This window comes from Mus pahari, chromosome 21 (assembly GCF_900095145.1).
Source record: "Mus pahari chromosome 21, PAHARI_EIJ_v1.1, whole genome shotgun sequence".
Taxonomy (NCBI): domain Eukaryota; kingdom Metazoa; phylum Chordata; class Mammalia; order Rodentia; family Muridae; genus Mus; species Mus pahari.
The window spans coordinates 4,431,498-4,447,207 of record NC_034610.1 but is presented as its reverse complement, the minus strand read 5'-3'; the positions used below and the strand labels follow the sequence as shown (position 1 = coordinate 4,447,207).

The following is a 15,710-nucleotide window of genomic DNA, read 5'->3' as shown; positions in this document are numbered from 1 at the left end:
CCCCTCTCCTCTTTGTTTCTCTCTCTCCCCCTCTCCTCTCCTCTCCTCTCCTCTCCTCTCCTCTCCTCTCTCTACCCTCCCACACATGCTCACATAGATGAATTGACCACTGCAGTTAAAGCTGTTTTCCACAGTCATGTCAGACAACACAGAGAAATGATCTTCTTTTATGGATGGGGACTTTCTCAGGCAGCTAGAGTCTTAAAGCTCAGCTTTTAAAGAAAGATGCAGAATTTAAAAATATGTAACTTTCCCTTTCCCTTGGATGTACCATCTGCTCTGAAATAAAGTTTAGAGAGAAGTCCTAATAAGGATATGTAAATTAGGGTTTGCTGAGTTTTTCACTTAGAAATAAAAGTAAAAAAATAACCTTGTCTGGAAGGCTTGCCCTACTGTTAGGTTTATAGCCACACAGAGTGGACACAACTGCAGAGGGACAGGCACAGAGAAAATGCCTGCTTTCCGGGCTCCAGAGTTCAGAAGTTTGCTTTCTAGGCCATGAATCTTAAAAGAAGCAGCAGTCAGGAAGATCTTTTCTTTTTCCAAGTTCAGACCATAAGAAGAAAGGTTTCTAGAGAAGCCATTTTCAGGGTTGACCTCTCCAAAGGCTCATCAGCATTTTAGCCAGGGACAGATGGTGACATCAGGTCCAGCTGAGAGGAAAGGCTTCCCTAATGTTAATGTCACAGTCTGTGCCCCGCGTCAAGAGCCCCTTAAATTAGAAAGCATGCTTGCTTAAGGGAGGGGCCTCTATCCATATACCGAATTCAGACTGGGGATTTGAAACTTATTCTGGCTCATCCAATCATAATAGGCCCGTGAGCAGGAAGTCATGAAGACCAGGGCTTAACCCCTGGAACCCACACAAAAGAGCCAAGTATGGTGGGTGTGGAAACCCCAGCCCTGGGGAAGTGGAGACCGGGAGCCCTGTGGCTCATGGCCAAACAGCCTTGCCTTCGTAGCAAACTGTAGGATAAGTGAGAGATCCTGTCCTAAGGAACAGGTAGGCACTCATGCCAATCTCTGGTCTGCATGTGGATATGAACACCCATACCAACATGTATACCTGCACATACATACACAGAATGAGTAGGAGGGAGGGAAGGGAAGGTAGGAAGGAGGGAAGGAGGGAGAATTCTGAAGTACAGAAGTCTACAGCATTCTTACGCTTCTAACTTTTAATTGAAATTGCATACCTCTGAGAGAAGCAATTATGTTTCTATTGTGCCTCTCTATTTCTTTCGCTGTTTTTAGTGGCCAGCAATTAATTAATCAATATTAAATAGATACACACTGATGGGTGCCTCTTACTCAGCTTTCATAGCTCTTTTATTAAAGAGCTATTTTTATTTCTGTCCCTGTCCTCGTCCCCATCCCTGTCCCCCTGTCCCTGTCCTCCCCCCCCCCCTCTGTCTATGTAGATCAGAAGTGGGCATCAGATAGCCTGGAGCTGGAGTTACAGGCGGTTGGGAGCCACCGGCTGTGGTGCTGGGAACTGAGAATTCTGGGAGAGCAGCTGGTGCTGTTAGCTACTGAGCCATCTCTCCAGCTCCGGCTTCCACAGCTTTTAAGCTATGCTAACTACGTAGTGGGCTATCTGTGTTGCTTCAGATTCACATATACTTGGAATCCGATCATATTTGGGGATAGAGATCAAGAGGGAGAGGGTCACATGAAGATAGAGGCAGAGGTTGGAGAGACACCAAGAAATGGTGAGGGGAACGGAGAGAGGCTGGAAGAGCTCCTAGCTCAGAGGCTGTGGGAGGGGCTGCCCTACACTGAGCATTTAGATGTCAGCCTCCAGACAGGAGGGGAAGTATCTGCAACCAGCTGGTGGAGACTTATTACTGCAGCCCCCCGAGAATCCGATGCACTTCATCAGCCATCGCAGGGGGATGGATTTGCACACCGATTTCATTTCCTGTTCTGAGGACTGGCATGTCTGCAGTTTTATCCAGGTATCTGCTGTCTACTATCTCTATGTGCTATCGTGGGAATTCGTAAACCACCGTCTAATTAATGGTGTCTGCTCTGCCGTCTCCAACATTAGCAGTGTCTTTCCCGACCCTTGCTTTTCTCAAAGGCAGAGGGTTTCCTTTGTAGGCACGGGGACTGTAGAGAACCTGGCTTCCCACACAACCTTCACTGCACACCTAGCACACAGAGATGACGCCTGTGTGTGCTAGTTCACACCATGCTGGGAGAGCCTAAGGGGCTTCCTCTTTGTAGCTCCAGCTGTGCTCTGCAGGCGGATGTTGTCTGTGCTGCTCACTGAGCATCTGGAGTCTTTAGCCATCCTTTCTTCCTCTTCCTCCTCTTCCTCCCCCCTCCCCCTCCTCCTCCTCTCCACCCACCAGCACTTAGGGTCCAGAATACCGACTTCTGCAGCATCTTGGAAAGGAACGGTCTTTCCCATCCCAGCCAGACTTTCCCAACTGGAAGCTAGGCTCTGCCTCAAACTGCTGCAGGTATGAGCAGGTATGAGCAGGTATGAGCAGGTATGAGCAGGTATGAGCAGGTATGAGCAGGTATGAGCAGCTCACGACCCCCTTTCCAGAAGCTTACGGGCAGGACTTGGGCCTGCTCTCCTCTGGCTTCCTCATAAAGATTCTAGCAATAACACAGAAGTTCCTAAACTCATAAAACTCCCCATGATTTGGGGAAAATAACGGGTAGGAAGAAATGGCTGTTAGTAAAGAGATCTGACTTCCCCCTTGGGCCTCCACAGAACTTCTCCCTCCCCCCTCCTCTCCATTCCCTTCCCCCATCTTTGTCAATTCTATTAATTTACCACACTATTGTTGTGACATTATTTAAATGCCCATGTCTTTTAATAGGCTATGAACAATATGAAGCCAAGCGTCACACCTTCCTCCTGTCCCTAACCTGGGGCACAGCTGCAGGATGGTGATGCTTGGGAACTATGTTAAACAGTACCAGCCACATCACATCACTACATCCTAGGGCTAGCATGATCAACTTTCCATTAATAAGCAAACCCAGTGTTTCAGCAAAGAGAGGCATCAATGGAAAGATCTTGTCAACCTTTACATTCGTGAGAAAGAAAATAGAACGACATTACCCAGCATGCCTGGGGGCAAGCTTTGGAAGGAATAGCACACACAGTTCACAGAGACAAGTGACCCTTACCCTCTTCACCATATGTAATCATTTACATTTTTTGTCAAGTTCTTTGGGAACTGTCAACTAAGTATGAAGGAAGATTACCTTCTGGTAAAAATGCAGTGACCAGACATGACACTCCTGCCACTATATTGCTTGCTGCAAAGGGAAGGCGTCGTCCAAGGCGCTCAATGGTCAGAAGGATCAAGAGAGCTCCAGGCAGCTCCACGAGCCCTGAGATAAAGAAGTCTATGTAGAGGTTTCCTCCGATAAGTCCCAGGCGCATGACAAGTCCTTGGTACACCACGGCACTCGTGAACCTGCGGGACATCAGGACACCGGGGAAGCAGAGTAAGAGAGGGAGCAGGGAAGCCTGTGCACAAAAGCAAATGACAACCATGCACTTGACGCCAGCTTTGAAATCCAGCCCGAGGCAACTTACCAAGCAAACATAAGAATGAGCGTGCATTTCCTCATTTGGGGGGTTCTCACAAGGTCTAAACAGGATGGGTTACTGACTTCTTCATCTGTAACAGTGATCTAGACAAGAAAGACAGATTTCAGTCACATTATATAGCACGGCACATATGCACAGTGTAAACTTATTAACTGCAAAACATTGAAAAGATCCTCCTGAAATTCTGGGACCTTCCCAGTTCCATCTTCAGACCTGGGCAGGAGTTTGTCTTCTAGCATTTTCAATGTGTCAGATCCACAAAGATGCAGTTAACTCAGGTAAGCATCTAAGATAAACCCAGGACTGATGCTAAGCTGCTTCAAGTCACGTTTCCTCGACATCACTGTGTATCTCTCCAGTTAGCACCCTCACTAGTACAACACCTTTCCTCTGTAAAAACCTTCTAAATTTGTGCTGTTTAGACCAACTGTCTACTTGATGCAACCTAGACACCGATGCAAAGAGAGCCTTAGTAAGGAAATGTCTAGATCAGGTTGGCCTGTGTGAGCCTGTTTTGATTGTGAATCAAGGTGGAAGACTCACTGTGAATGTAGGTGGCATCATTTCCTGGGATGGACCCTGGACTATGAAAGAGGACAGAAAGGAAACCAAGGCCAAGCAAGGACACATATACTCTTATCTTCTCTTGACTGTGGATATGATGTTTGAGGTCCTTTCCTGGGAAGGACACATATACTCTATCTTCTCTTGACTGTGGATACGATGTTTGAGGTCCTTTCCTGGCTTCCCCAGATCGGTGGATTGTAACTTGGAATTGTAAGTCAGATAAAAACTTTCTTGTCTACATGATTGGGGTATTTTATCTATTCTCATCCTTACTGTTTCAGAGTGAGGCCAGGGAATCACATAGAAGACAGCATAAACAGATGACAACAATGGATTTTTCCATGGTTCACTGACAATGTTTCCCAAGGAGTTTCTATACATTGTCTGAGACAGACAAGCCAAGCAGAAAGTTTAGCATGTCGAGACTCCCAGCTGGGTTTGGTTTATGTATGCTTGGCTCTTGTAGTAATGCACTTGGCAGCCCAGTTCCTCCATATCACATACATATATTTTGACCATATTAACTTCAGGACCTCTTGGCCTCCTACCCGTATCTTGAGACACATATTCCCATTTCTGGACAATGGTAGAAGGTTCTCCATCCATGTTATTGGTGAAATTTAGACAGTTTCTATTGGAATATATTTACAATCTATTCAGGTAGGAAGAACAGAAGGGTCGATTTGGCCTGAACCAGTTGGAGGTGCATTGTGCAATGTCTTCTAGAAACCTTTTAGGGAGAATCTTCTATTTATCAATTATGCCTGTGCATAATCAGACATGCAAATGATTGAAATCAGATGAACTATGGGAAGGCACATGTGCAGTAGAGAAATGATTATATAATCTATTCTATCAGTCAAAACAGAGTCTCACCCAAGCTACACCCCTTATTAACCAACCCCTCCTTTTTATGAACTCCAGCAAGAGTGCCAAGCACTGATCAGAGCCCTGAGTATCTTCACTCATGTGGCTTATTGTCGACTTTGATGGTCATAGCTCTTTCCTCTGTACTATCTTTTTGTCACTTTGCTGCAAATAAAATTACCTTGCTTCTTTTTCAAATCTATGTGAGTCTTTATGTCTAATTCTTTGGCAAAGAGACCAAGAAACCCCCAAAATACACAGTCCAATTCCTGACAGCCAGGGACATTATCCACATTAAAATGAGCAATATGTGGGAAGAGATATCCACATCTCTATCTGTCTGTCTGTCTGTCTGTCTGTCTATCTGTGTTAGATTCTGGACCAAGCACATGGAGTATTTCATTTAATTATCATCAAAGTATTTTTTATGAATTCAAGTTGATAAATGAAAAAACAAACAAACAAACAAACAAACGAATTAATGAACAAATAAACAAAAACCAAGCTCAGGACCACAAGGGTTCAATAGCAGAAGTCAATACTTCCTGCAGGTCAGACTTCCCACCTGTCGGGCTTCACCATGCTCAATGGTGTGTGCGTCTACTCTCACTTCACTGTCTCCACATCCGCACACCGAGACAGGCTTTTCAAAGGCAGTACGCATGAGCCCTTTTTCTTCTTCTCCAGCTTTCTTGTATGCTGCCCACAGCTATCATTCCTGTCTACTACATCGTTTAGCCCAGGCCCAACACCAGCATCTCAGAGTTAAAGGAAATTCCCACACCACAGATTGCACATTTCTGGATCAGCCATCCACGATCTGTAATTGTCTCTAACTGGTAACAATGGGACATCTCTGCCCTGGATGTCTTGAGCTCTGTAGATGTCTGTTTCATCTGGACAGGCATCCAGTCAGCACAGGAGCAGAGAATGATGACATCAGATGGTGAAAGACAGTAGGGATCAGCAACTGTTGCTTAGCAGAGGGTCAGAGTGGGTGCTCTGGGGTTTGCAAGCTTCCGGTTCTCTCTGGAAACTACTGGTTTTGCCACTGTGGTGTGGAAGCAGCACGGAGAAGGTACACATAGATTCTAGTGAACCTTTATTTATAGAGAAACAGCAAGCTGGGTGTGAGGCTTATGAGCTGTCGTTTGCTGACCTGGGAGTTGTAAGGTTAATGCTGGAAGAATATGCACAGACCAAATTTAACTGTCACTAGAGAAGAAACAGTTGAGAACCCCAGCAGGATACCTAGACAGTGAGTACAGGAGTCTGGAGGCTGAAGTTCAAGCTCTGCATTTTAATTGCCATAATCTGTAGTCTATAGAATACTTTTATCTCTTTAATTGAAGACATTTATCATTTCATTCAGAGTTCTTATGAGTTAGTGGGACTAGAGTGAATTTCTTTTCTTTCTCTTTCTCACTTTCTCTCTTTCTTTTTATCTTTCCTTCTCTCTCTCTCTCTCCTCCTTCCTTCCTTCCTTCCTTCCTTCCTTCCTTCCTTCCTCTTTCTTTTCTTTTCTTTTCTTTTCTTTTCTTTTCTTTTCCTATAAATATCCTCTTAAAAAACAGCTAGGTCGAGCCGGGCATGGTGGCACACGTCTTTAATCCCAGCACTTGGGAGGCAGAGGCAGGCGGGTTTTTGAGTTCAGGCCAACCTGGTCTACAAAGTGAGTTCCAAGACAGCCAGGGCTACACAGAGGAACCCTGTCTCGAAAAACCAAACCAAACCAAACCAAACCAAACCAAACCAAACCAAACCAAAACAAAACAAAACAAAACAAAACAAAAAACCCAGCTAGGTCTAGGGAGATAGTTCATTTGGTGATAGTTCACTGCGAGCATGAGAATCTGAACTCCATTCCCCAGAACCCACATTAAAAAGTGGATATGGTGCTGCGTGCTTGTGATTCTAGTGTTGGGGGGCCTATGCTTGAGCTCCAGGTCAATGAAAGACCTTGTGTCAAAAAAGGCATTGGAGTGGTGGTAGTCGTAGTGAATGACTCCTGAGGAGTGACATCCAGGGTTAAATTTTGGCCTCCAGAAAATATGCATACACATTCACATACATACACAAGAATAAAAATTCAAAAACATTTTAATTTTGTAACACAAAATAATGTTTAAAACTGATATAGATTTAAATGAAATACCAGTGTACCTGCCCATCTCCTAACAGACCCCTTCCTCTTTATGCACGTAGATGCTCTCTCTCTCTCTCTCTCTCTCTCTCTCACACACACACACACACACACACACACACACACACACACACACACAAGCTTGGCCATCAAACCATGTTCTCAGTAGAGCTGTCTCTGCTTCTAGTTGCAGGGGAGGCATGATCTTCTCAAGGTAATATTATCCTATGGCTGGGCAAGTATCCCAATTGAACCAATGAGAAATGGACATGTTATCCCGCCCCGGGCCAGTAAGAAACCCGAGTCTTAATTTGAACAAATTAGAAAATGGGTATATGTTCCAATCTGAGCCAACGAGAAACTGAGCCTGCATCTCAGTTTGGACCAATAATCAAAACATACCGGAAAAAGTGTCCTTTACTTCCCTTAATTCAGAGATACCCAAAGGAAACTTTTCTCTATCTCTCCAACCTCAAAAAAAAAAAAAAAAAAAAAAAAGACAAAATAGTGGGTCCAAATAGACTTCAGCAGACACCTACATCCACAGGGAACCATGCTGAGAATGCAGATGGCCGGTCAGGGTGGAGAGAAGGGCAAACCACTTTGATGACTTGCTTAGACCCTGGCTAGGATACCTCTGAATCCTGCTGGGCCTAGAACTGAGGACACATGAACCAGCAAGTGTCCCTATTCTCCAAGAGCATTTAAGTGGGCTTTCTGTTACTGGGTACCCAACTCCAATCCATAAAAAGCCCTTGTTTTGATCACTATTTTAGGCAAAATCATTTTATTGTTAAAATGATTGCTTCAACATTCCAGTTCGCTCCAATTACAACTCATTGTAAACATCCTTGATTCAACGTCAAAATTCTTGAGATTTGGGACAAACCTGTGACTCAACTCTGCTTTTCCTAAGTGTAAGTTTACTGTGTAGCTATATAAGCACCTGCGAGAAGAAGATGAAGTCCTGGTAACAACGGAAAGGAACCAGGACCACCACACAGCCATCCTTCCCTGCACAGTGAGTGAATGGAAAGGTTATAGTATGGCCAAGCAGGTAAGTATTTTGTTACAGTGCAGAGCGAACCCAGCTGGTATTTGAATTACTAGCTCCGTCTCCGCAGTGACGCAGATATTCTGAAAGATGACCCACTTTCTGGGTGTCCAAGGACCTCGAGAGACGGAGAGCTGTATCTTCGATGGAATGCATCGAGTTGAGTCCTGCCAGCTCATGCACTTGGTGTCTGTGGCTACTGTTCTTTTTTGTAACTTCTTGCCTAGCCTGAGTCAGAAACAAAAGACCTGAAATGCTATTCCCGATCATTACATGTTTTTAAAAAAATACACTTTAATAAATTGTATCCTCTATACAATAAAACCCAGCAATTAAAAATGGAGTCCTCTACAAGTTCTGATATATTTACAACCATATAACAATTTACTGTGGCCACAGTATGGTCCATGATTCTGAAGTTCCTTCGTGATTTCCCCACATTCTATCTGCCCTGGGTGAGGGTAGCCTTCATCTGCTCTCTGTTGAGACAGTGTTGCTTCCTTTAGAATTTTAATAGACACAGAATCTGGAGTTGCCCCTTCTTCCATACCTTGCTTGCCACTCTACTTTGTCATATTTCTATAAGATACAAATGGGACAGACTCTGTTGTGGGGAGTTGCCTGTGTAACATTTGTCTGTTTAGAGGCCTGGTGCCTCGCAATGCTCTCATCTAAAAAGGTATCATGCAAGGTTCAGCAATGGACGCTGGACTCCTTGCTTCCCACCAAGCTGAAGTGTCGCTTGCTCTAACCATCTGTCCGTCCTTTCAGTCTATCAAGGCTTTATTGGGCATCCACAGGCAGGCAGGCTATGTTAAGAGAGCTCTCGGATGAGCTACGTTGCCTTTACAAGTCTTCTTGGTACCTTTCTGATATATTTCTTCAAGATGAATTTTTATTTTAAAATGCCAAGAAAAAGAAAGGATTTACAAATAACTGTTCTGTAAAAAGTGGTGCTAAAAGCCTCCCAAATGATGGAGAGTGAGTTTCAGGTGAACACCCAGCAGGGTCACGCTAGAGATGTGGTATTTCGAGATATATATCCTACCCAATATGTTATTGAACTAATATGAGACTTGGGTTTCTTTTCAGCAGTACAAGGATACTAACACTCATTATTATTTTGAAGATACAATTAGAAACTATATACATGTAGACACATGTACATGTAAGCATTCAATGCTGGGTGCTGCTAGTGTTAGGATGTATATATGATCCATCCGTATGTATATATATATATATATATATATATATATATATATGTAAATGTACATAGGGAGATGAGTAGAATTGGGATATATATATATATATATATATATATATATATATATATGAGGTATTTCCATGTAAGGGATCATTCATTCACCCCTAACTCATAGTTACTGATGTCACACAAACAGAGGTGCTTTCAACATGACATGAAGCCCTTTCCAGTGTGACCTGCCACCATTCATTTTTAAAGCTCACATTTTTTATGCAGGAATTTGAATATAACAACTATATTTTAAATCAGTTTGTCATTGTTGACATCCCAGGATGAAATGAAGTAGGTTCAATTATTTAAAAATATATACACAAGCTAGTGGGTTCAAGAGACTTGGTATAATGAGTCTATACACAGCCCATCATACCCGGGGCTCACTAAGTACACCCTGCCCTAGGCCTTGGATCTGAATCCTTATTTTAGGTTCTTCAGAGAACTAGCAGAAGAAAGTGAGTCAGTGGACAGTCCCAGCTCGTCTGCTGACTCCTGAGCCTTAGCTCTTCCCAGAGCCCTGGGTTGGGGGTTGAGTATCCCAGGCTCAGGAGGGAAGAACACCTCTCAAATGAATCGGAGGAGAACACAGGGTTGGTGGCTGCACCTTGTAAATCCATTTGGTGGATCTTAGTAGGCGATTTCCTATCCATTGAGATGACCATGAGCCTTTCACCATCATGACATACTTAATGACGATGTCATCAGAAGTTGACTACAGCCTCTGCTCTCCAGAAGCTTCTATTCTCTAAGTCAGCACGAACCAAAGATTATTTGAAGACTTGAGGCTTAGTTTTTGAGCAATCAGGAACGACCTCAAAGCTAAACTCCCAAGTCTTACAGACAAGAACCCAAAGAAGGAGGGCCTGGAGGGCTAAAAGGGTGGCCATTAACTGTTGGGGAACACCCAGAGACTTTCATACACTTCTTAGTGGGTGGCCCCATTACTCAGACAAAGGACAACCCCAGAAGCACCAGTGGTTCTGGTATCTGACATGAAAGAGCTTCAGCTAAATCCTGGTCAGGAAGCACACCAACTGCTCTCCATGAAGAGAGCATTGCTCCAAGCTACGCAGTACACACTGCCCACTCCCCATGAAGCAGAGTTGCCAAGCTCCCTGCAGTACTTTGAGACACTTAAAATATAAAACAAGAGCAAGTAAACTATTTACTGTGTAAGAACACATTAAAAACAAAATCTGCGTAAACCTATTCCGAAGGCTCAGGGAATATCTTGAAGGAAAGAGATGGAAGACTGTACGAGTCAGATGCTCAGGAATCCCGCTGAAGGCAGTGCGTTCTCTACATGGCAGGGAAGCCACACCCATGAAATCTCAACAGGATGGCCACCTAAACAGTACCTGAGCAATGACAACAACAGTTGATATGACAACCTGGATGGGGGAAACCTCACAAAGTCCCTACCAGGAGAAGAAGAGCTACACAAGGCTGAGAGAAGAGAATAAGTCTGCTCTAGCTACGAGAACCCAATGGGCTAACAGTTATAAGCACAGATCTCCCTAGCCATAATAATAGAAGAGTTTATCTTCTGGTCATTGTTACTTAATGGGATCTTCCTGTACTCTCGGTAGGTAAGTAGGTTTGGTTTTGCTTAGTTGGTATTTTTCCCTTCCTTTTCTTTTTGCTTCTATAATCCCTGACTAATCATCACCAGAACCGTTTGCTGAACACTTTTGTCTCACTTCTTCTCCACTCCATTAAAAGGCACAATTTTGTCCCGTGTGGCAAGGTGGGACCAGTTCTGCAAATCTGCATGGGTTGTGAAATAAAACTGCTGTTCTAGGACTCTCTAGAACTAATTTTTTCCTTCAGTGCTCCAGGCAGTGGCTACCAGGACTACAGGAAAGGATTCCCCCCATTCTGCTCTGTGTACCTCCAGGACACAGGCAGGAATTGAACCTGGATGGCTTTAAAGCCTGGAATTTGTGATAGTGTTCATTACAGATACAACCTAGCCATTCAGAGTCTGGGGGCTCCTCAGTCATGGACTGCCTGAAAGGGAGCCCATGACCTGAGCCCCCATGTGTCGATTCTCGGGTACGAGCATTCATGCATCAGTTCATCATTCTCTGCTCTCGACTGTGGGTGTGAAGTGACTGGCCCTCTTGTGTTGCTGGGGCTTCTTTGCAATGGTGGACTGCAGTCTGAACTTGTGTGTCAAATCAACCCTGCTCCCTTAAGTTGCTTACATTCAGGCATTTTATCACTGAAACAGGAAAAGCTAAGACAGGTACCATCCCCGGGTAACTCCTGCAACCTGCCAGGGCTCTGGCTGACTCTCATTGAGAATTGAAATCCAGAAAATGGGCAGCAGATCCTAGTTTATAAATTATGTTCAGCGCAGAAATGGGAAAGATACAACAACGCCTCTGCTTATTAACTGGTCTTCAAATTGGCTCAGTTACTGGACAGTTTGGAGGATCCGTTCTTCACCCTCAGCACAGACCCAGATGACTGTACTGGCACAGAGAGGGAACAACTGACTCCACTCTGTGCCTGAGAATAAGTCACCAGATACCCTCACAGGGGCCCCCAGAGGTCTGCTCCGAATCACCTCCATTGTCAGTGTTTCACTTGAGAGTGCTGAGAAACTACCCAAGACATCCTAGCATGATGGAGGGGCGTGGTGATCAGTTTACATGTTCCACAATGGGTGTCCTCATCCTTTGATGGGGTCTGAGACTGGCCAGCTGCTCCTCTTCCTAGCTCTCAGTTTGCAGAACATTCTGAACACAGTAACTGTTTGCCAGCGTGTTCCTTGTTGCCTACAGCAGAGCCTTTTCTAGGGAAAGAGGCAATGCTTCTGTGTGGGAGCCATGAGCAGGTGGGACACACCATCCTTGGGATTCAAGATTGGAACGGAGTTCATAGTGAAGTGTAACAACCGTTTGGCTAGGATAGGCACCATGGTTATGTGTGTTTGATGTTATACTGTGCCTATTCCTGCCTTTCTGATCTATGATTTGATTATTGTAGTCCAACAAATATATAGATTAGTTTTCATAATTAATAATTGCACTGGCCTGGATTTCAATTAGAATCCCTTTGTGTGTGTGTGTGTGTGTGTGTGTGTGTGTGTGTATGCGCACGCGCGTGTGTGTTCATGTGTATGCACATATACACGCAAGTGGAGGCCAGAGTTTGATGGCAGGTGTATTTCTAAATTGTTCTCCACCTTATATTATGAGACAGAATCTCTCACTAAATCTGTAGATCACTGACTGGCAATATTGTTTGCCCAGTAAGCCCCAGAGATCAGCCTGTCTCCAGACCTCCAATGCTGGAGTGACAGATGTGTGATACCACACATGGATTTCACTTAGGCCCTCAAGTCCACACAGCAGGTACGTTACTGACGGAGCCATCCCCCAACCCCACAAAAGCCTCTGACAAGTCACAAAACATTCAAAACTAAAACATGCCAGGACTCCCTTTGTCCACACATAAAGGGGAAAGCTTACGTTTAGTTCTTTTAAACACATCTATATGAGGAAAGACAGGATATTGGACTGAAGAACAGTTACCAGGAGACAGGAGAGATGGCTCAGTGGTTATGAGAGCTTGCTGCTCAGTGGTGAGATCAGACTCCAAGACCCATGTGACAAGTTGGGCTTCTTGCCATACCTTATTCCATAGGGAGTAGGGCAGGAAAACCACCGACTGAGCTTCAGCCAAACCCATAACACCCAGGCCCAGGCTTAAGGAGAGATCCTTTCTCAAAGGAACAAGTGGGCAGAGATGGAGGACAGCGCCGATACCCTTTATCCGGTCTCAATGTGCATAGGTGGGGGCATACTCCACCCTGTGTGCGTGCAAAAATACACAACTAAATCTTTTAAAAAAAAGATTAATTACTGACGAGATAGAAAACAGATTGCAAAGAGGAGAAGGATTAAATAATGAATAAAGGCAATAGTACTAAATGTCTTTAGTACAAAGACACTAAATGTATCTAGGGAGACAGTTTTGAGAGCAAATATTATGCAGGTTATTTTAGAAACAAGTGCATCCAATACAGAGCCTTGTAACTCTCTGAATACATGGATGAACAGATTACACAGTGTGTGTCTCAGTATATGTTTCTGAGACAACCTCCTGGAAGCTACACTCACATGGAACATTCAGCTGGGTGCTAATCAGACCGCAGTCTCTATGATTCAGCTTTTAATGTGAAAGAGATTTTCACCACAATAATTAATCATCATCTTGTTGAACTTGGGAGGTTAGTATTCCTTAGATCATGGGGTATACCAAATGGTAAGACAGAAGACCATAAGTGATCCTGCCTGAGGTAGTTCTATAGTTTGGTCAACTGACAACTGGGCAGCCTGCTCTGAACTGCAGAGGGAATAGGTACTGACTTCTATGAGCTGTCTATGTCAGGTCCTAGAGACATAGTTGAGCCTTGAGACTTACATGTGCTCCTGGAAACACAAGAGTAAGTGCTCAATCTCTACGTCAGTCTACGTGGTAAAAATAGTCATTCCAGTACCCAGCCAATAAGCACACTCAATAAGTGTGTGCTTCTAGGTGCCCTGTGTGTGCTTCCAAGTCAGCGACTTCAATCTAATCTGAAGATGATGAGGATTTAATGTCAAAACATTTAAAGGTTGGTAGGAGGCTATGTTCTAATTTCTGATCACTGAGAGCATGTAAAGATACAAATGCTCGAATCACACCCAGTTCCCTAGTAATTATACCCTACAACGGCATTTACCCTCAGCTGAAGAAACAGACATTTATGCTAGACATCAATTCCTTGTATAGATAAGGCATGGATGCAAATGGCTTGCAGATCATTAGTGCATCTGTAGCATCTAAGGATCCAGCCCACTGGGACAGAGTAGCCAGTGGGCTCATCTAGAGACCCTGCAGCTGAGTTTACAGCCACTAGGAAACAGGAGAAGAAAAACACTTCAACCACCCACCCAGGCACCCCTCTTAGCCTGCTTTCCATGGCTGCTCCTGGGGAGGGTGACAAAAATTTGCTATTGCATGAACAGTATATATATATTAGGATAGAATAGAGTTTAGAGTTTATTCAGGGCATGGGGAGGGGAGTTAAGAGGGTAGCAGAGGCAGAGAAAGGCAGAGAGAAGGAGAGAGCAGAGAAGTGGAGGCTGGCCATGAAGACATGGAGAGAGGGGGAAGGGGATGGGGAGAGAGGGAGAGCAAGGGGAAGAGGCAAGAGGTGAGAGCTTAGAGGGAACAGTGTCTTTGATAGGATAAAAGTCCTTGGTTCTGGCCACTTTTCTTAAGAGTCCCTAAGTCTTTTTTCTGACAAAGGATTTAGCTACCTCTTCTAAGATTTTCTTTATTCAGACCCTTGAAACAAGGCAAGTTTATCATGAAGAAAAGAAAGGTTCAGTCTCCATGTCTATGCATGTGTTAAATTATATCTTTCTTCTCCCACTAACACTGAATCCAAATGAAGAACACACAGTGTGGTCCATATTACTTGTTTCTCATTCCAAAACCAAGTATTAAAACAGGTCCTGTTGTCATGGACAGGAAGGGCCATGATTAGTGCCCACACGCTGCTCTGCAAATAATTCAGTTACTTATTACAGGAACCTGGAGCTTAAGTATTCTCCGAGAAGAGTGATTCCCCCCCCCCCCAGGAAAATTCAGCACCCAACACCTCAGTTGCTGTCTTCCTGATGAGACTTTGAGAGGGTAGATTTGTTCGTGCTTGCTCCTGGTAGTATAATTCCCCACTGCTGTGTCTGCATGGTGGGGGCACACCCTCATGGATCAATGTCCCCTCTAGCTCTGTGGAGTACAGTGGAGTTCACCTGCTCCCAGGACACACATCTTAGGAAGAGTTCATGAAGAGAGGCAATCGTCCTGATGGGTTAGAGAGGGAGTGAGCAGTGCTGTCATGGTAACTGAAGCCTGGGATTAGGAAGGCCATGGACCACCTACCAGGGACAGGAAAGAATAGTGCTATGGAGACGACTCATCCATCACCTCCACTGGACAGTGTATACACAGAAAGGCATCTACTCTCATTTCCTCACAGTAGGAAGCACAATGATTTGAACTACAGAAAGTGATTTTGCCGAAAGTGATTTTGTAGGAAGCAAAAGCTGACCAAATGGTACAGAAACAAGACACTTGAGAAAGTCAACCATCTTTCTCTCCCACAGTATGAGTATGAAGACTCAAAGAAAAGTTCAGAGTGCTCAGGGTCAGAGTGCTCAGGGTCAGAGTGCTCAGGGTC

The 15,710-nt window shown here is 44.4% G+C and overlaps 1 protein-coding gene across 3 annotated transcripts in view; it reads right to left on the bottom strand.

The window, feature by feature from the left end:
* The window catches only part of Slc22a3 (solute carrier family 22 member 3), a 93,916-nt gene that overhangs the window by 17,455 nt on the left and 60,751 nt on the right, over nt 1-15,710 (bottom strand). For all 3 annotated transcript variants that reach the window (XM_021221538.1, XM_029533021.1, XM_029533020.1), the window contains exons 6-7: nt 3,566-3,663; nt 3,229-3,443 (exon numbers count right to left, since the gene is read on the bottom strand). In XM_021221538.1, coding sequence (XP_021077197.1) covers nt 3,229-3,443; nt 3,566-3,663 — 313 coding nt within the window. The remainder of the gene's footprint in view (nt 1-3,228; nt 3,444-3,565; nt 3,664-15,710) is intronic.